At 52.8% G+C, this 20,577-nt stretch overlaps 1 protein-coding gene across 2 annotated transcripts in view; it reads left to right on the forward strand.

Annotated features, from left to right (window-relative positions):
• Nucleotides 1-20,577, forward strand: part of Gli2 (GLI family zinc finger 2) — a 189,599-nt gene that overhangs the window by 152,555 nt on the left and 16,467 nt on the right. For both annotated transcript variants that reach the window (XM_059280388.1, XM_059280389.1), the window contains exons 4-7: nt 926-1,111; nt 11,612-11,813; nt 13,945-14,161; nt 15,480-15,602. In XM_059280388.1, the coding sequence (XP_059136371.1) occupies nt 926-1,111; nt 11,612-11,813; nt 13,945-14,161; nt 15,480-15,602 (728 nt within the window). The remainder of the gene's footprint in view (nt 1-925; nt 1,112-11,611; nt 11,814-13,944; nt 14,162-15,479; nt 15,603-20,577) is intronic.

Consider the following 20,577-nt stretch of genomic DNA (forward strand, 5'->3'; position numbering starts at 1 on the left):
AGCCAGTGTTAAGGGCTATTGTGTAGGAATATCTCCAGGAACTGAACATCAAAAGGAAGGCAGAGCAGAGCTAGCCGCCGCCTGGATCTCTGTTTTCTGTCTCTGTGCTGATCAACACAGATGGTGTCCTAACCCCCAGGGATCCCCTGGAGCTGAGTTACAGGCAGCTGAGGCCCCAACCCCCAGGGACAGACCAGTGACTTTGTGTCAGCTCAGAGGCTTAGAAGGGACCAACCCACTGGATCAGGTTGATTTGAACCAGAAGTGAGCCGTCATGTAGTATAGTGACTCTCTCAGATCTAAATTCTATCCTGGGGGCTGAAGAGACAGCCCAGTTGGCGAGTCTGAGTTCAGTCATCCAGAACCCAAGTTTTTAAAAAAGGAAAGAAACAAGAAGTAGGACCCAGTGGCAGTCCACTGGACTCCCAGCCCTGGGGGACAGAGACTGTGATCCTCTTGCTGGCCAGTCTAGCAGAATCAGTGAGGTCCCGGTTCAGTGAGAGACCCTGCCTCAAAAAGACAGTAGAGAGCAGCTGAGGAAGACATCCATTGTTGATCTCTGGTCTCCATGTGAGCTCAGGTGGTGATGGGTGGGCTAAGAGGTTCCCCATTGGGACTCCAGACCAGAGCTGAATTTCTTTTTACTTCCTGAAACAGTAAATTCTGGTTTTTTAGATTTTATTTATATATTTTCATTTCGTGTGTGTGTGTGTGTGTGCATGCGTGTTTGCATAGGTTCCTCCAGAGGCCGGAAGAGAGTATTAGATCTCCTGGAGCTGGAGTGACACGTAGATGTGAGCCATTCACCATGTGTGCTGGGAACTGAACTCAGGTCCTCCGCCGCAACAGCAGTGTGTACGCCTAACTGCCGAGCTAGCCCTTGGACAGTAAATTCTGACCGTTTCTCTCTTACCTTCTGTGACAGTGGCCCACGAGCATCTGAAAGAGAGAGGGCTATTTGGTCTTGCTGCCCCAGCTACCAACCCTTCAGACTATTACCACCAGATGACCCTCATGGCAAGCCACCCTACACCTTATGGGGACCTGCTAATGCAGAGTGGGGGTGCTGCCAGCGCACCCCATCTCCATGACTACCTCAATCCTGTGGATGGTGAGTAGTCGAGGGAGCACGGAGGGGAAATGGTGTGGGGTGAGGGGGACTGGCTGGCTGGCACAAAAAAGCAGTCATTCAGTCCCTCTGGAGGCAAGAGACACAAGTAGAAGTCTACACTGCACCCCAACACTGTCGGCGCTGCTGCCATGAGGACTGAGGCTGGGTGGCCAAGAGCCCTGTGGTCATCACAAGGAATAGAATGTACTCACTTAACTTTGGGAAGAATCTGTAGTGGGAGCTGCAGACACCACCCAGCACCGGGGATTGGTAAACTGAGATGGGATAGGGTAAACAGACTAGGGATGGAGGCGTATCCTGGGGTAATGGGATGCAACTCTGAGAAAGAGTCGGAGAGTCAGGGAGACAGAGGTGTCCCTCACCAGCTGTGCAGGGCATCAAGCACAGAGCTGAAGAGGCGAGTCCACCCACTAGCTCAGAGAAGAGCTGTCTCAGCAGAGGACCAGCCAGTGCAAAGGGCCTGAGCCGTACTCCTGCTGGGCTCAGGAGACCAGTGTGATGGGTAGAAATCAAGCAAAAGGCAGGAATGGTGCTGAGGCCAGTGTTCTGGGATGGGCTGTGCCACCTAGCTGGGGCTTGTTAAAGGCTTTGCTGGAGTGAAGTGGGGCTGTGGAGTCATGCTGATCTGAGAACTGAGTCGGGCCAGGCAGCAGTAGACCCTGACAGTGAGCCATAGGTGAGTTGCATTCAGGGAGATTACTGGATAGAGATGTAAGACATGTTCCCACCTTGGACGTGGACGTGTAGGGAAAGAGGAGCGCAGCACTTACGTTCCTTCTTGCCTCTTTGCTGTGACCGAATATTGGACGCCTCACACCCCCACCCCCAGTAAAAAAAACCTGACAGAGGCGCCATAGGAAGGAAGATTTGTTGCGGCTCACACTTCAGTCACGGTGGGGAAGGCGTGGTGGCAGAAGCGTGAGGCAGGAGGGCACGTCACATCCAGTCAAGAAGCAGAGACAAGCCGTCTTCTCCTCTGTGTTCAGTCTGGACCCCAGCCCATAGCACGGTGTGGCTCACAGTCAGGGTGGGTCTTCTCACCTCACTCGGCACGATCCAGAAAATCCTACACACACACACACACACACACACACACACACACACACACACACACACACACGTCTTCTGGATGATTCTGTACTTTTCCGAGTTAACAACTGTTATAAACCATCCTAAAGAGCCGAGGTCAACGCCAGGTCTAGGGCCCAAGAGATAGGATGGGCTGTCAGTGACAAGACGGGGCATGTGCTGGGCTGTTTTACGGGGTGGGAGGTCGGGAGTCTCGGACAGATGAGGTCTTGGGTGCACATCAGACACCCCGCCCTTCCTTCTCACCTGAAGCCATCCCTGTGGCTGCTCTCACAGAGTGCCATAGCCCCCGACCACGAGCCCCTGGGTCGGCATGCAGCCCCTGCCAGTGGGAAAGATATGAAGTTCAGTACCGTTGCCCCCCTCCGTCCAGACTCTGTTCCACCTAGCAACCCTAGAGCTGTCCAAGGATGCGGGGCTGCAAGCTAAGCAGAGTGGAAACCATCAGGAACTAGGCTGGTGGCGCCTTCAGGCAGCTCGCCTCTGGCCCTGCCAGGAGCAGCTTCTTCATGCCACGGTGGCACGTGGTGGGGGAGACAGACCTGCCACAGAGAAGCCATCTGGTCCTGCAGGGCAGCAGGTTGGAAACAGGCTGTGGCAGCTGTTTAGAGGCCGCCGAGGCTGCGAGATTCAGGGTGGGCCCGTGGCATCCAGGCCTCCGCTCACACCCTAGGCTCCATTCCTGGGCTCCCTGCCACATCCACCGCTGCAGCTCTGCTCACTGGCCTTCTCCAGTTGTCCAGTTGAGCTATCTCTTTACAGAGGTGGGACTGAAAGTGTTCCTTCTCCAGGAAGTCTGTCTAGACGCTTCCTGCCTCCTCTGGTTTGTCCTGCCTCTCTGAGACTTAAAGACACCCCCCTCACCACCACCACCACCACACATGCAAGGTCAAGTTTCTGTCCATGCCTGCCGTTCCCGCTGAGTGCCAAAGTAATGCTGCCAACATTCAGTCTAGTGTCTGTCCCACCCTTCAGTGCCCTCCCCAAGAAGGTGTTGGGTCCAGGATTCAGCACAGTGTAGGGGCCCGTCTGTGGAGCTCCTTTCCCATCCTTTCCCACAGCAGGGAGTGGGGTCAGGGATTGGGGAGGGTGCATCCCGGACACCGTGTTTGCCAGTGTTGCAAACCCAGCCACAGCAGCACGAGGCAGGAGGGAGGTGCTGAGGTCAAGTGCAGAGTCATGCCCACATGCCAGCTTCTGCCGCTCTGGGCAGCCTCCCTCCAAGGGCTAGAGCAGGAACGTGGGCATCACTGGCAAGTGGACAGATGCATTGATGCCGTGGCAAGGGGACCAAGTTGAGCAGGTGTGCCCACACAGCAGGAGAGGCAGAACTGGGCAGCTAGGCGTCACACTGTGGCTGCGCGCCTGAGCGCCTGCCTGGGTGTGCACCTCCATGCACTGCCATGCATGCAACGGACAGAAAAATGACAGTGTTTCTCCTGCGGCTAGAGTTAGGACTTTGCTTAGGATGAGCAAACACGTCCTCTAGGTGGAGTTCTAAGCCTAGCTCTCTTAGCTGGGCCACAATGCCCCCTTGCCAGTTCCTGAACTCTCTCCTTGAGAAGGCAGCTGGGCAGCTGGGTTTGGAGTCAGCACAAAGCAGCAGGGCAGGAAGCAGAGGGGAGCCAGCACTGATACCTTGGGACCTAGTGAGGAGACAGCAGGGGGGACCCAGGTCAGCCTCTGCTGTCCCCACTTTCTCTGGGATGGCTAGGTCTAGAGATATCAGTAACTGGGACACGATGTTTATATGCCAAGTGGATGAAGCTAGCTTAAGGATTATGCAGTAAATGTAGAATAAAGGTAAATGTGGTCTACTGGCTGGCATACACTGGGTGCTCAATTAATGCTAGGTGTGTCCTCTGACTACCAGTATCCCTTTACCTCCTTGCAATCCACCCTCACCTCCAGGAGTCCACATCTTAGCTGTCATCACCCCCTTGCACGTAGAGTATCTACCCGGGTCATAGGCCACTCTGGGCATCATGTCCTCATCACCTCCCAAGTGTGCTAGCTGTGGCTTGTCCCCTCTCCCCACAGCACTGCACTTACCAGAGTTATCAGGGCCAGAGTCTGGGCCCTGGCCCTGAACAAGCCCGGCTCAGCAGTCCATCCTCAATAGGCCAACTAAACAGATTAGTAATAGTGAGAAGCGGAGAAGGATCTGTTCACTGTGGCCACATTGGGAAGAGGAACAAAGCGGTCCAGTGAACACACACACACACACACACACACACACACACACACACACACACATACACACACACACACACACACACACACACACACACTCCATCTTCAGGGTTTAAATAGGAAGTTTAGGTTTAAATGGAAGGTGAGAGGTATATATAGCTAAGTGGTCCTGGTCAATGTGGGGTCTAGCCGTCAAATATTCCCTGCAAGATGTTCTGACAAGTTGTCGGAGCTGTGTGAACTCTTTCTGGGAGACAAGCTCACCCGCAGGCTGGCCCCAGGTTTTAGCCCTTCCCTTCTTCCAGTGTGAGATTCCTGGGGAAATTCCACTTCTTTGGAGTCTATTGTCCGATAGCCGTGGGACTCGACACAAGAGTCTCTTGAGGGTGTCTTCTTTCCTGCAGCCTCATTGCTGCCTCCCAGAGCAGGTCCCCTGGTGTCTCCTGCTCTGCTTGTCTGTGGTGGCATGCCAGAGGGCTTGAGAGCTGTGCATCTCCAAAGTCATCCCAGGCACCAAGTCCTGGGCGCCTGAGGCACCCAACTCTAGCTGACCTGGATGTCTTTCACATAAGATGGCCAGCCTTGCTGCTGGACCGGGTGGCTCACAGCCTGTAAGACCTGCTGAGTCAGCAGAGCGGCCAGCACAGGAGACCAGGGAGAGAAAGATGCAGGCTTATTAGTGCAGAAGCCACTGGAGTGGGCAGGGGAGCTGGTGCCGGCTGTGGGTGGCTTAGAAGGGGTTGCAGACAGCTATGCTCCCCAGAACATCCAGCACTGGCTGCATCTGAGGCCCGGGCATGTCTAAGAAACAGGATGATCGAGGTTGGAGGAGTTCACGGGCTGGGAGCACCCACCTCCAAGGGCACCACACTTGCTGTAGCTTACCACAGTCACCGCACCTCTCCACTTCCATGTTAAGGTCAGCAGATTCCCAAACACCTGAGCAGGATTGGGATGGCAGGTGGTAGCTGGGGAGGACTGGGGGACAGAATATGAACAGTCAGCTACTTTTTTCTCTTGGTTCTTAATCTGTCACAACCCAAGAAAACCACACCAATCCATAAGGATGTTGTTTTTCCTGTTCATCTTACTCAGTAGGGGGTTTCCAAGCAGATTCATTCTATATTTTTTACTCAGGTTGGAACCTAGGGTCTTGCAAGTGCTAAATGCCAGCCTCATCACTGAGCTAGGCTCAGACTTTTCTTTCCTTTTTTCTTAAATTTTGTATTTTACTTATGTGTTGTGTATGCGTGAGCATACGTGCCACAGTGCTCATATGGGAATTGGTTTTCTCGTCACATCATGTGGGACTGAGGGATGGAACTCCAGTCATCAGACTTGGCAGCAAGCACCTCCAACTGATGCACCATCTCAGGTCTACCCCAGCCCTTTCCAAACTAGTGGGAGGCAGAGCGTCGATCTTTGCTTCAGATTTTTATAGTATATGGGACATTTCCACTCAGCTTAGTACCTGTGCAGATAATTTGCTGTGTTTATGAGAGATGCTAAATAAGCCCTGCCCCACCAAACCTGCTTCATGGCATCCCCCAACCCCATCCTCCTCCTCCCCTCAAGCGGACCATGTGAGCCAGAGCAGACCCTGCCAACTCCTGTATTTTCTGCACCCCACTTCACGGGATGCTTCAGTCGTGGAAAACTTAGATCTTTTTGACCAAGTTCCTTTGTGCCCAGTGTTCCTGCAGAAGAAATGACGTGTGTGTGTGTGTGTGTGTGTGTGTGTGTGTGTGTGTGTGTGTGTGTCAGAGGCTGTTTGCTCAGCATGCCCAGGTTTCTCTACTGCTATGATAAAGCACTGATCAAAACCAACCTGTTGGAGAAAGGGTTTATTTCATCTTAGAACTTCCAGGTGACACACTGTCACCGAAGGAAGCCAGGGTAGGAGCTCAAGGCAGCTATCTGGAGGCAGGAACCGAAGCAGAGACCATGGCGAACACTGCTCACTGACTTGTTCCCCTTGGCTCGCTCAGTTTGAACTTTTATACAACCCAGGACCACCTGCCGAGGGGTGGCACCACCCACAGTGACCTGGCCCTTCCCACATCAATCGTCAATCAAGAAAATGCCACCACAGGCTCTCCTACACCCAGTCTTTGGAGACAATCTCTCAGTTGAGGTTTCTTCTTCCCAGACGAGGCCAGTTTCTGTCAAGTTCACAAAACAAAACAAAATAATAACCATCACAGCCAGTACCACATACCAGGTCAGGTTCTAGGCACTAGGCGTGAGGCTGAACATCAAGGTCTGCCCCCAAAGAGCTCTCCGTCGGTCTGGCCAGGCGCCAGGCTGCCTTTTGTAAGCACGCCAATGCAGGTCCTGACCTGACCTGACCCGTCCTCACTGTCTCCTCTCTGAGCAATTGCCTTCATGTCTGGAGACGGGGCGCCCGACAGAGAAGAGAACATTCCAGAGGCTTTGTGTATCCTACAGAGGCATGGAGGCAGGATCTGCCAGACTGTGAGGCAATCTGAGGAGAAGGCTAGTGGGCACTCAGCCCTCAGATCCTCCTCCAGCTCTCCTATACCTACAACATGGTTTTACCTTAGTTAAGTACCCAATGCACGACAGTGTGTTGAACAATCATAACTGACTTAACTTTGGGGATTAAATAAACAGCTCTTAAAATGGAACCTTTTCATGTAGCCCAGCCTGGCCTTGAACTCACTATGTAGCTGAGAATGACCTTGAACTTCTGATCCTCCTGCCTCTACCTCCCAGGTGCTAAAATTACAGGCCTGTACCATCACGCCGATTTATGTGGTGCTAGGTGCAGAACCCAGGGCTTCATACTTGATAGACAAGCAATCTCCACCAAGTGAGCTACATCCCCACCCCTAGAACTTCACATTTTTTTCCTGAAGGGGTGAACTTGATCATAAGCTGAAGAGGTTGTCTGTGTCTGAGAACTTACAATAGCTTCTCGTGGGTTTTGTGGGAACCCCACACATGGGACACTTTGGGTGGGTCAGAAAGAGAGCAAGGCCTCTGACAGGTCCAGACACCAATGCCGCCTTCCTCCCTGGGCCACAGTGAGGGCAGGACCGGGGAGATGAGACTGTCTACAAGTGCCTCTCCTCCATGTCCTTTCTTCTCTTGCCTGGTTTTTAGCAGGAAGACCAGGCGCTGAGCCCCTGAGAAGAGAACAGAACTAGCCTCGAATCCAAAGTCATCCATTCCTCTGCTGGTGGTTCTGCATAGAGAGTGATTTCAGCCCTTGTCCCAGCCCCCGGCATGGGACTTTCTCACAGCAGGCTGCTGACATTGGTACTGTGACAGTGCCAGCAGTCAGAACCTACCTCCCCCATCACCCCAAGAAGATTGAAATGTCCTGATTGAAGTACTGTCTGCTCATGGCCCTATAACTCCTCAGCTGTGTGTTTTATTGTCATATTGACACTAATTTGACTCGGATGTCACCTCCATCCTGATGCTCATTCTTTATGCAGGCTGGCGGAGGGGGAGGCTCAGAAGCCCATGGCATTGATCTCACAGGAGAGAGGCAGACATTGCTGGGGCCTCAGGGGACTGACTGATTCCAGCAGGGAGTCCAGGCCCAGCCTGGGACAGAGGGGAGACTGAGGCTGAGGAGAGCAATCTGCATGTCCCAAAGGCTGCTGAGTACATGCTGCGTTTGAGCTGGGTCAGAGAGGCCGTTCGACAAACCTGAGTTGACCAGGATACAAAGGAACTAACTGCCCTTGTGCCATAACTTAGGTAGGAGACAGTGGCCTCTACCTAGGTCCTCAGCTCTGTGATTCCTCCATGTGAAAGATGAGGCCTTTGGTCAGTGAAGTGTAAGCAGAGTACTTGGGCTGAATTCCTCAGAACACAACCTAAGAGTGAGCGCAGGAAAGACCTGGGCCAGCTGTAGTGGATTACACCTGTAATCCCAGCGCTTAGAAGATGTAAGTGGAAGAATCAGGAGTTCAAGGCCAAACCTGGCTATATCAGACCCTGCCTCAAAAAAAGGAATAAAAGCAGGGGGGATGTGGTGGGGAAGATTTGGCCCATTCAGCAAAAGGTTTGGCCTTGAACGTATGAGGACATGAGTTCAAATTCCCAGGTGACTGCACCTGTAACCCCACAGTGGACATGACGGGGGTGACCTCACCTGTAACCCCAGCAGTGGACATGACAGGGGTGACCTCACCTGTAACCCCAGCAGTGGACATGACGGGGTGACCTCACCTCTAACCCCAGCAGTGGACATGACAGGGGTGACCACACCTGTAACCCCACAGTGGACATGACGGGGTGACCTCACCTGTAACCCCAGCAGTGGACATGACAGGGGTGACCACACCTGTAACCCCACAGTGGACATGACAGGGGTGACCTCACCTGTAACCCCACAGTGGACATGACAGGGGTGACCTCACCTGTAACCCCGCAGTGGACATGACAGGGGTGACCTCACCTGTAACCCCACAGTGGACATGACAGGGGTGACCTCACCTGTAACCCCAGCAGTGGACATGACAGGGGTGACCTCACCTGTAACCCCACAGTGGACATGACAGGGGTGACCTCACCTGTAACCCCAGCAGTGGACATGACGGGGGTGACCACACCTGTAACCCCAGCAGTGGACATGACGGGGTGACCACACCTGTAACCCCAGCAGTGGACATGACGGGGTGACCTCACCTGTAACCCCAGCAGTGGACATGACAGGGGTGACCTCACCTGTAACCCCAGCAGTGGACATGACAGGGGTGACCTCACCTGTAACCCCAGCAGTGGACATGACGGGGTGACCTCACCTGTAACCCCAGCAGTGGACATGACGGGGTGACCTCACCTGTAACCCCAGCAGTGGGAGGCAGGAGGCAGCTGCAGGAGGATCCCTGAAAGCTTGGAGACCAGCCGGCTTAGCCGAATCGGTGGGCCCAGGCCAAAGAGCCAGCTGGCCCAAAAAGTATCAGTGTTGACACGGTCTCCCTGCACACACATGTATATGAACACATGCTCACATATGTGACCATATACAAGGAGGAAAGGAGAGGAGATGGAAAGGGAGGGGAGAGGGATGAGGTGGGGCTGGAAGGGGAGGGGAGGGGAGCTAATGGGTGAGACAGAGTCAGAGATAGGTGGGGACAGGACCTGGGCACATCAGGCGTCTTGTGAGGGAGAGCAGGCCAGTGGCCGGTCACTCGGTGGCCAGTGTTAGGACAGGCAGCAACCACAGATGAACAGCCGCTGGGAGCGCACCAGTCCCCAGACATAAATCACGGGAAAAGCCCGGGAAATGAGTGCCAGGCTTTTCTTCCTATTTAGTGATTTATCAAGGGAAGAGACGCGTTAATAAACACATTTCCCTCGAGGGCCAGGAATAACAGAGATGAATACCACTGTCAGTTTGGGCCTGCTTCCTCTTGTTAGGGGCACCCGAGAGGGTGGGAGTCAGAGTGTTAGCAGCGAAATCTCCTTCTGAAAAATATATGTCGACAGGCTGTGGCATAGCTCCGTCAGGGAAACTGCTTGGCTTGCAAGCCTGGGCCCTGAGTTCCGTTCCCTGGGACCCTGTGCGGAAGGCTGCGCTGGCGCATCCTCCCAAAGGTGGAGACAGGTGGATACCTGGGATTTGGTACCCACACCCACCCCCCAGCCTAGCTTACTTGGTGAGTTCTAGGCCTGTCTAAAAAAGATGGAGGTTCCTGAGGAACAACACCTGAGAATGTCTTCTGGACTGTACACGCACATGTGCGCGCGCGCCCACACACACACACACACACACACACACACACACACACACACACACACACACGCATGCGCGTGCACATAAACACACATGCCAAAAGAAAATAATGTGCCAAAGACTACATGAGTCTTCCTTGAGCAGATGCTAGATCCTTTGCGTCCCCTCATGTTCCACTTAGTTCATAACAGAGTCTGAGGGAGGACCTCCTTTTGTATCTAGCTTTGAGGTAAGGATCATCAAAGCATGGAAATGACGTACTCAGAGAATGCCCCGACGGGAGCCTACGGGGCGAAAGTGTTGTAGGTCACTGCCACAGGCTCGGGCATCTCTTCTAGACTTTGGCTTTTTATCATACACTGTCAGCCCACTCTGCCTGTCCACACAGGCCTGCTCACCCCTTGAGGGATCCCTGGGCATTAGCCATTTCACCCAGGCTTGTAGACAGGGTCACAGGTGCCATCCTTGGAGCTCTGTGTTGCTTCACAACAGCCTGTACAGCACACCATCTTGCCTTTATTAGAGGGATGCTGGGGAATGTTGTGTGATATCCTGCACAGCATTTGGGCAGTACCAGGGCTGCTGCAAACAGCATCTCCAGCCAAGGCGTATGAAGGCCCAGAGTCCCAGATGGAGGCCAGCAAGACAGGGAGGCCATGTTCCTCACAGGTATCTAGAAAGGTAAAGACATACTCCAGCATTCACTTTATTTTGCTACAGGCCAGGCCACCCATCACCTAACTTCACATCTTATGGCAGCCCCGAAGGCTGTCACTACTGTAAGACCCCATTGTGGGACAGTGAAGAAACTTTAGTGACCAGAGTCATCCAGTGATGTCAGAGCATTTCTGGGCCACTGCTGTCCAGAGGAGAGATCCAGAATTCCTCAGCGGGTGAAGGAGGGAGGGAGAGCAGACTGGAGCCTGGAGCGCCAGGAGCTTGTGTGTGTGTGTGTGTGTGTGTGTGTGTGTGTGTGTGTGTGTGTTAGTATACATACATACAGGAGTGTCTAAGCATGGGTGGCCTATGTACCTACATGCAGAGATATATGTATGCATGCTCAGGAGGTATAAACATTCAAAACAACACATTCCCACAGCTTAGGTGGCTCAGAGCTGAGGGTCCCCAAGGGTGAGCACATCTGTGTGTTACATGGCCTCTCCCCATTGCCCTTCCTCTGCCTCCTTGGTCCCTCACAGCATCCTTTCCAGAAGCCAAGTATCACTCTAAGACAGCGGAGCAGCCATCCAGCCTCTGTTTAGCAAGGTTTCCCCAGAGTGCAGGGAATTCTGGTGTAATACCAGCTGCAACAAAGCCCGTGACCCTGTGGCGCGTAACTGTTCGCCCCCGTCCCCATGAGAACCTCTTCAGTGTTGAAGATGAGCCCATCACCACCGCACCACAGCACGGAGAAATCACGGACATTGATGATGTGGGTGGAAATCGGGGATACTAACATGTCTTTCCTTGGCTGTCCACAGCGTCGCGATTCTCTAGCCCACGTGTGACCCCCCGCCTGAGCCGCAAGCGGGCGCTCTCCATCTCCCCACTCTCAGATGCCAGCCTCGACCTGCAGCGCATGATCCGGACCTCTCCCAACTCGCTGGTGGCTTACATCAACAACTCCAGGAGCAGCTCGGCAGCCAGCGGCTCCTACGGACATCTGTCGGCCGGTGCCCTCAGGTGAGCCCCGACAGCACATGGGGGTAAGAACTGGGAGCTGGGCGGGGGCCACATGGCAGAATGTGGCCTTTCAGGTAGAGCTTTCTACTGGAGAAAGACAGAACTTAACGCCAGTGTCTCAACACACTAGCAACTATGTTGATAATTCAAAGCAACAGTGAGGCTGGGGATGTGACTTTTTGGTAGAATCCCTGACTGACATGCACGAAGCCCTGGGTTCCATCCCCAGGACTGTATAAAACCAGGTGTGGTGGCACATGCCAGTCATCCCAGCACTCAGGACACAATGGCAGGAGGATCAGAAGTTCAGAACCACTGGCTGCTTAGTGAGTTTGAGGACAGCCTGGGCTACAAGAGGTCCTATATGTAAACAATAACAAATCAACAGTGACACAGAGAGTTCACACCAACCCTGGAGTACATCCTTACATGGTAAACCTGTCCTCAGGGGTTTCATCATGGCATCAGAGGTAGCCAAGGTCAAATGTGGCCTTCTTAGGAGCTGGGGACATAACCTAGTGGGTAGAAACAGTAGCCACATAAGTGTAAGCGTTGTTTGAATCCTCAGAACACATGTCAAAAGTCAGGCATGTAGCACAAGTATCCACAGTCAGCACTCCTGTGGAGGGATGGAGGTGGAGACAGGAGAGTCCCTAGAAGCTCATGGCCGGCCAGCATGTAGTTGGCCGTGGAAAAACAACAGAGACCCTGTCGCTAACACGTTGGAAGGTGAGGACTGATACCTGAAGTTGTCTTTGACCTCCATATGTATACTTTGGCATGTTCCTTACCTGCATATACGAATGCTGAAAAATACATATACATCTGTGTACACACACACACACACACACACACACACACACACACACACACACGGTTGTTAATGAAGTGGCTGTTCTAGTATTTCACTAGTGTGACAGAGGATCTCGCTGTTGGCTGTCACGAAAGGTCACACCAGGTGTGACACTGGTGTGATCCATGCCCTAAGCACATCTCAAGGGCTGGTAACAGGTCTCACTGTGGCCCCATCAACGCTGCTCTCCCCCTTCCACTCCATGCACCTTCCCGAGGACTCAGATCCAACCAGCATGACTGAAACATGTGCCTGCCCCAGCCCTGGCCATTTGTGAGGGCTGGATACAGGTGCTTACCGTGCAGTTGTTTACAATATCTGCTGCGTAACAAGTTGCTCTCACGCTGAGCATTTTAAATGCTAAGCCCACACCAAGGAGCAAGAATTTGAGGCTGATGGGGCTGGAGAGATGGCTCAGTTGTTAAGAGCATTTGCTACTCTTCCAGAGGACCTGGATTTGGTTCCCAGAACCCACATTGGGCAATTCACAACCACTGGTAACTTCAGCTCCAGGGGATTCAGTGCCCACTTCTGGCCTGTATGGGTACCCACACATACATAGCCACAGACATATAAATAAAAATGTTTTTAAAAAATCTAAAAAAAAAAGAGAGAGAGAGAATTTGAGGTTAGCATAGTTCTGAGTTCCCCCTTAAGACACCGAGGCTTCGTCTTTGCCTCTTTTGCAGATTATGGGACGACCTGGACCTCTGTGTCCAGGAGCATGTCCCCAGTGCTGTGGACAGGAGACTCTACATGGGGCCTCCTCACGGCATTAGCTCACACTGCAGAGATGCTGGGGTGAGCAAGGAGGAAACCGTATAGCCTCGGGGGCCACCAGCATGCCCTTGTCTCTTGCCAGGAAAAAGTGCCTTATGGGCAGGTATATGACAGCCTGTAAGTGCAGCAGAAGCTAAAAGGGGTGAGGGGAATGGTGTGAGCTGAAGGGCTCAGTACCACGGAGGGAGCACGGTGGTCCGGGGTCCAGTGAAGTTCCAATAGACAGCATTGCCTCAGGGTGCATCTCAGGTGTCAGAGCACAGAAGCAGCCAGGTGCAGGGCTAAGCTGGAACCTGGCACCTGCAGGGAGCCGCCTGCCCAGGGTCAAGGTTGCATTCACGGAGTTAGGTGTGGGCAAGTAAGCCTACATGAGGGAAAGCCATGGGCACGGTATGACTGGCATTGTGCCACCTTGAGCTTGGGTACAGTCCTGTCTGCCCAGTGTTGGTTTGACGGTGAACCCACGTGTTCCCCATCCCCTTCTGTTCTCCGCTGCAGCCCAGCCTTTACCTTCCCCCACCCCATCAACCCCGTGGCCTACCAGCAGATCCTGAGCCAGCAGCGGGGCCTGGGCTCAGCCTTCGGACACACGCCACCCCTGATCCAGCCTTCACCCACCTTCCTGGCCCAGCAGCCCATGGCGCTCACCTCCATCGGCACCATGCCTACCCAGCTCAGCAGCAACAGCAGCAATTGTCTAAATGATGCCAACCAGGTAGGTGGGTGCAGAGAACCAGAGGTGGCCACCGCTGCTCACCCAGCCCCTGAGGGCAGGTCATGCTAAGAGCTGGTAGAGATCTCTGCACTTTGGTGTAGCTTGAGTTTTCCTGCCTGGCCCACAGTCAGGACAAATCTCTCTCACCCGCCAGTCCTGCAGCTGCTCAGACTCGACCAAGTAAACACAGAGACTTATATTGCTTACAAACCGTATGGCCGTGGCAGGCTTCTTGTTAACTGTTCTTATATCTTAAATTAATCCATTTCCATAAATCTATACCTTGCCATGTGGCTCGTGGCTTACCGGCATCTTCACATGCTTCTTGTCATGGCGGCGGCGGCGGCTGGCAGTGTCTCCTTCCGCCTTCCTGTTCTCTCAGTTCTCCTCTCTGTTAGTCCCACCTATACTTCCTGCCTGGCCACTGGCCAATCAGTGTTTTATTTATTGACCAATCAGAGCTAAGCCCCCATCACTCAGTCTGTCCTCTGTCCAATAAGCGTGAAGGGCTGGAGAAGCGCTTCAATGCACAGGGTCCTGTGCCACACAGAAACACTACACGCCTCATGTGAAACAAGGTACCTGGGCTCCCCTGCCTCACCTGGGCCTGGTTGGAGGAGCAGTCCAAGAGACTCAGTTTTTGATGCTTCAAAAATAGAGAAGGGTGGGAAAGCTAAGGAGGTAAGTCAGTGGGTGAAGAGTTTGCTTTGCAAGCCCGAGGACCTAACCTTGATCCCCAGCATCCACATTTAAAAAGCCGGGCACTGACGGGCAGTGGTGGCACACACCTTTAATCTCAGCATTCAGGTGGCAGAGGTAGGCGGGTCTCTGAGTCGGAGGCCAGCCTGGTCTACAGACTGAGTTCCAGGGCAGCCAGGGCTGCAGAGAAACCTTGTCTCAAAAAAAATAAAAAAATAAATTTAAAAATAAAAAGGCAGACATAGTGATATATGTTTGTAATTCTAACACTAGGGAGGTGGGGACAGGTGGATCTCTGGGGCTAAGTGGCCAGCCAGCCTAGCCTAACTGGGGAGTACTAGGTCCCAGTGAGAGACCCTCAAAAAGTGTGGGTGATGGCTAAGAAACATACTTAAGAGTAACCTCTGATCTCCACATATGTGCGTACACATGAACATAAATATACAGATGTGAACCCACACATAACGCGTACTGCACACATATGTGTACACATACATCCCAATACAGGGTTATCCTAGATGGTCTGTGTGGTCAAACTCCAGAGGCACAGCTCAGACAGAATTCAGGGGTCCTCTGCCTTGTGCCCATGTGACAGACTGTCCTCTGCCTCCTCCCTCAGAACAAGCAGAGCAGCGAGTCTGCTGTGAGCAGCACCGTGAATCCCATCACCATTCATAAACGCAGCAAGGTCAAGACTGAGGCTGAGGGCCTGAGGCCAGCCTCCCCACTGGGACTGACGCAGGTAACCTGCTGCCCACTGCCACTGTCTTTGGGCTGGGACCAGATGGATCTCCTGTTTTGGCTGATGTTGGGCACTAGTGGTGAATGGATGGGAGAAAGGAGAGGAGCAGACGGAGGAAGGGATGGGTGGGTGGGTGGGTGGGTGGATGGGTGGATGGATGGATGGATGGATGGATGGTGTGGGCAAGTGGATAGATGGCCATCCGCAGAACTTAGAAAGTCAGAGTGTAGGTGGGCTACCCCTGAATGAATGAATGTTCTACTCTTCCACCTTGCCACATGTGCTAAATGTATGGCCAGATTAATGAATGAATACGTATGTTTCCTTCCCTCCCACCTTGCTTCAGGCTGCAGTTATCCCCACATACAGCCTCGGCCAAGGGACTGAGCTGCTCAAGTCCCCTGAGTGGCTGTGGTCCTTAAGGCTGCCCCCTCTCCTGGAGCTCACTGCTCACACTACATCCTTTACTACTGCTGCTCCTGAGTAACCGGACTTGCAGACACTTGGATGCCAATTGCTGGGTCACTTCGGGTGGGAGGAAGGATAATTCCTGACGGGGAGAGTAAGGATGGAGAACAACTGTGGCCTGGGGCCAGCGTGCGTGGAGCCAGCCTCCATGGAGAGCCCCTCGGAAGCCTTGCTGTTTGCTGTGCTCCCTGGGAGGACAGGCAGGCCATTGCTGCTCCTGGAGCAGGAGACTGCCGCTTGCTTGAAAGGCTTGCCATCTACTGACCTTGGCTTTAGGCCTCCTAGCCCCGAGCCCTCACAGTGGCATACTCTCCATCTATTGCTCCGGAGTTCCCAGCCACCAAGGATGCTCAGGGCCTTCAGTCCCTGGCTCCCAGCATCTGCTGGCCCATCCTTTATCAGGACTGCAAGCCATCAGGCATGCTCTAGGCACTTAATTTTCATGAAATATTGGGTCCTCTTATTGTCAGGCAAACAGAGGGGTTGGTGACAAACTCTTCTCCTGTCACTGACACCAGCGCCAGGCTGAACATGATGCATAGTTTCCACGAGGCTGGCCGTCATGGGGAGGGGGTGTGTGCTGGAATTGATGAGGACAGCTCACATCCAGGGAAGATAAACATGCAGGAATGTTGAGGACAGGGAGGGGGCCATCACCTTGGAGTCTCACTCCCCATCTGTGGGTGGGGCCTCATTACTGCCCTATACTCTAAGAAGGCCACCCAGAGGTCTTTCTTCTTCCTGCCCAGTGCCCAGAGCACTTTAAAAACAAAACTGTTTTGCAAGGGGCTGGGAAGATGATCCAGTCAGTAAAGTGCTTGCCACATAAGCGTGAGGACCTGAGTTTGAATCCCTAGCACCCATGTAAAAAGCTGGACACGGTGACATGTAACAATAATCTCAGTGCTGGGGAGGCAGAGACAGGTGGATCCCCGGGGCTTGCCGGTCAGTCTAACTGCATCAGCACGCTCTCAGATCAGTGAGACCCTGTCTCACTAAAACAAAGTGGGCGGTGACTGAGGAATGACAGCTAAGGCTCTCCTCTGGCCTTCAATTCATGCACAGCAGTGTACCTGAACACACACACACACACACACACACACACACACACACACACACACATATCCTTAACCAGAGTCTACACAGTTAGGAATAAGGACCATGCTCTATGTCTCTCTGTCCTCTACATGCATGAGTGTGCATGCCCATGCACACACATACACACACACACACACACACACACACACACACACAATTATTATACAGAGTTACTTAAGCCCAATTTCATATAAGTGCATGATGTAGCATATTCTCCCCATACCCTGATTCCCTCTACCCTCTCACTAGCGCCCCTTGTGCCCCTTGACAGCCTTATTTCTACTCCATCTACATAGGCAAGGACTCACAAGCGAGAGAAAGAACGCAGCACTTGTTTTTCTGAGATTGATTGATTTCCTTACTGTGGTTATTTTGTTTCATCCATCCAACTAAAATCAGGGAGACAAGAGTGTCCACTTTCCCGACTCTTGTTCAACACAGAGCTTAGAGTTTCGGCTAGCACAATGTGATGAGAGGGGATGTAAATGGGATACAAACAGGAAGGGAAGAACTCAATGCATCCTTATTTGCAGATGACGTGACCCTATACATGCACGAGGTCCTAAAGCCTCCCCTGGAAACCTCAGAGTTGATAAACACTTGCAGCAGAGTGGCAGGATGCAAATGAACACACAAAAATCTGTAGCTTTCTTATACACCAGTAACATGCAGAGAAAGAAACCAGAAGAGCAAACTGAGCAGGGTAGACAGTCCTGGGATCCCAGCACTCTGGAGGTGGAGGCAGGAGGACTGGGGATTTAAGGCCAGCCGGGGCAGCACAGTAAATGTTTGAGCTCTATGAAGCCCTATCTCAACTAAATTAAGAGATGGGGCCACAGGAAGACAATCCACTCACAGTTACCGCAGAGGGCTTTTCCTCACAAGGAGACAGGCTCTGTGCCACACCACAGTAGAAAAGACAGAGTAGTGACTTTACTCTCTGCTGAAGCCCTTAAATTGCAGACTGGGAGAATCCCTGCTTTGGCCTTGGAGCAGCCACCACTGGGCCTGCTGGTGCCCAGTTCTCTTGGTGCAGTCTGAACTGAGCAGAGTACATGGGTAGTGAAGATGTTTTCGAGTTTCTTTGTTTTGTTTTGTTTTGTTTGAGACAGGGTTTCTCCGTGTAGTTTTGGAGCCTGTCCTGGATCTCGCTCTGTACACCAGGCTGGTCTCGAACTCACAGAGATCCGCCTGCCTCTGCCTCCAGAGTACTGGGATTAAAGGCGTGCGCCACCGCCGCCTGGCGGAGTAGTGAAGATGTTCCCAGACATTCTTCTGTTGCACTGCCTTATTAGGAGACCTTCTGGCCTCCTCTATGGGCTCATCTCAACAGCCCCTAGCTGCTGGGTACCCGGAAGTGAGGCGTTATCCTGACTGACCTCAGTGTAGCTAGTGAGCCAGCTTACATCAACATAGTGGCAGCGTTGACCTCTGCAGAGCAAGGGCATTTGTTGAGAGGGTCCCTGATGGTGAACCAGGATCTCTTTTGGAAGAAGTTGCAGCCCCAATGCAAAATCAGAGAAGGCCTGTGTCTGTGGCCCACCATGGGAAATCCTGCACTTCTGAGGTGAGCTCACTGTCCCTAAGTGACCCGTGCCAGTGGACACTAGGGTTCTTAACCTGGCAAGAGCTTGTCCCTGTTAACCAGCAGTTTCTTTCTTTCTTTCTTTCTTTCTTTCTTTCTTTCTTTCTTTCTTTCTTTCTTTCTTTTTTGTTGTTGTTGTTTTGTTTTGTTTTTCGAGACAGGATTTCTCTGTGTAGTTTTGGTGCCTGTCCTGCATCTCACTTTGTAGACCAGGCTGGCCTCGAACTCACAGAGATCTGCCTGCCTCTGCCCCCCAGTGCTGGGATTAAAGGCGTGCACCACCACCACCCGGCCAGCCAGCAGTTTCTTGACTTCCTGGAGGCTCTCCCTTAGTTTGTTTCTTTGTTTTGCAGTACAGGGAATGAAACATGGGGTCTTGTGCGTGTTAGGCAAACACCCTTGAGCTGTATCCACAACCCAGAAGCTCTTTCAGAGAGACAGGATACATTCCTGCTGATTTTTAAAACAAGTTCAACTGTAAAGCAAGTCCTTATAACTGCCTCTGGCCTTGCTTTGGCTCCCAGAATGCCTAGCAGATCCATTGAACACTGGATTGTCCTCAGTGGACTTCACAGGCCCTCCCTGCACCTTGCCACCCAGCCTGGGGCACCTGCACCGGTCCGAGGCTTTTTCTTTATATCTTTGAAATGGCCTCATAACCCTAATGTGACCAAAGGAGTGTTCCCGTTTTCATGGTGTCCCTGCCATAAAACTCTCTGGCCAAACACAAGTGGGAGAGAAAAGGATCAGTTCTCTTCACTTCCAGGACAGGTCCATCCCCGAGGGAAGCCAGAGCAGGAACTTGAAGCACAAGTCTTGGAGGCTCTACTCACTGGTTCCTACTCAGCTAGCTTTCTTATGCAACCTAGGACCTTAGGCATGGTACCACCCACAGGTCCTGCTACATCAATTAACAAGACAACTTCCACCACCACCCAACCCCCCCCCCCAAACTGCCCGAAGAAGACCGATCTGATCTAGGCTGTCCCTCAAGTGAGGCTCCCTTCTCAGGTGACTCTTGAGCTGTGTCAGGGTGGCAGTTCAAGCTAACCGGAAGGGGGACACAAGTCCAGATCTATTCTACTCCAGATCCAGGATTTGCTGCGGAGAGGAAAGCTCTGTCTTCCTGAGCCTCAGTTTCCCTGGCTGTGAGACAAGAATGAACAGCCCGAGTTTGGAGCTGTGGCAGGGAGGCATGCCTGACAGCAGTCTATGGGTTATGCATTCTCTCTGCAGAGTGTCCGACAGTCAGTGGCACTGTGCTGATGTGAGCTGAGTGCCCATGTGCACTTGGGAAAGAGGAAACTGTGAAAACCGATGATTTGGAAGGGCAAGGACTTGAAGGGGGGGTGGGGTGGGGTTCTCCTTTGTCCAGGCAGGACCCCCACACACTTAACAGGGTTTCCATCTCCAACAACTATAGGGCTCACCTGAACTACCAATAGTGGGAACCAAACCACAGAGGCAGAGGTCAGGGCCTTCTTTACTCCTACTCACATGCAAATCAGGAGGGAAGGATGCGCTGGCTTAGCTTCATGATACAACAGGAAGGGCCCAAGACTATTGGTGACATTATTAAGGCCACTCCATGTAGTTAAAAGGAGATTTATTTAATGGCGTAACTTACAAATTAAGGGATAGGTAGGTCGCGGGGTCTGGGGAAGGTGTATCGCAGTCCAGCGGTGTTCTCTGGAGCTCTGCTTGGCCCACCTCTCCTGTCCAGGGTCCCGGAACCAAGAGAGAGCGCTAGCCTATCCAGATCTCGGGTCTCCAGGCGCCTCCCTTGGCCCCGCCTTGTAGGCGTGACAGTTGCCGAAGTCTCAA

The sequence above is a fragment of the Peromyscus eremicus genome, chromosome 15, assembly GCF_949786415.1.
Source record: "Peromyscus eremicus chromosome 15, PerEre_H2_v1, whole genome shotgun sequence".
NCBI classification, from domain to species: Eukaryota; Metazoa; Chordata; class Mammalia; order Rodentia; family Cricetidae; genus Peromyscus; species Peromyscus eremicus.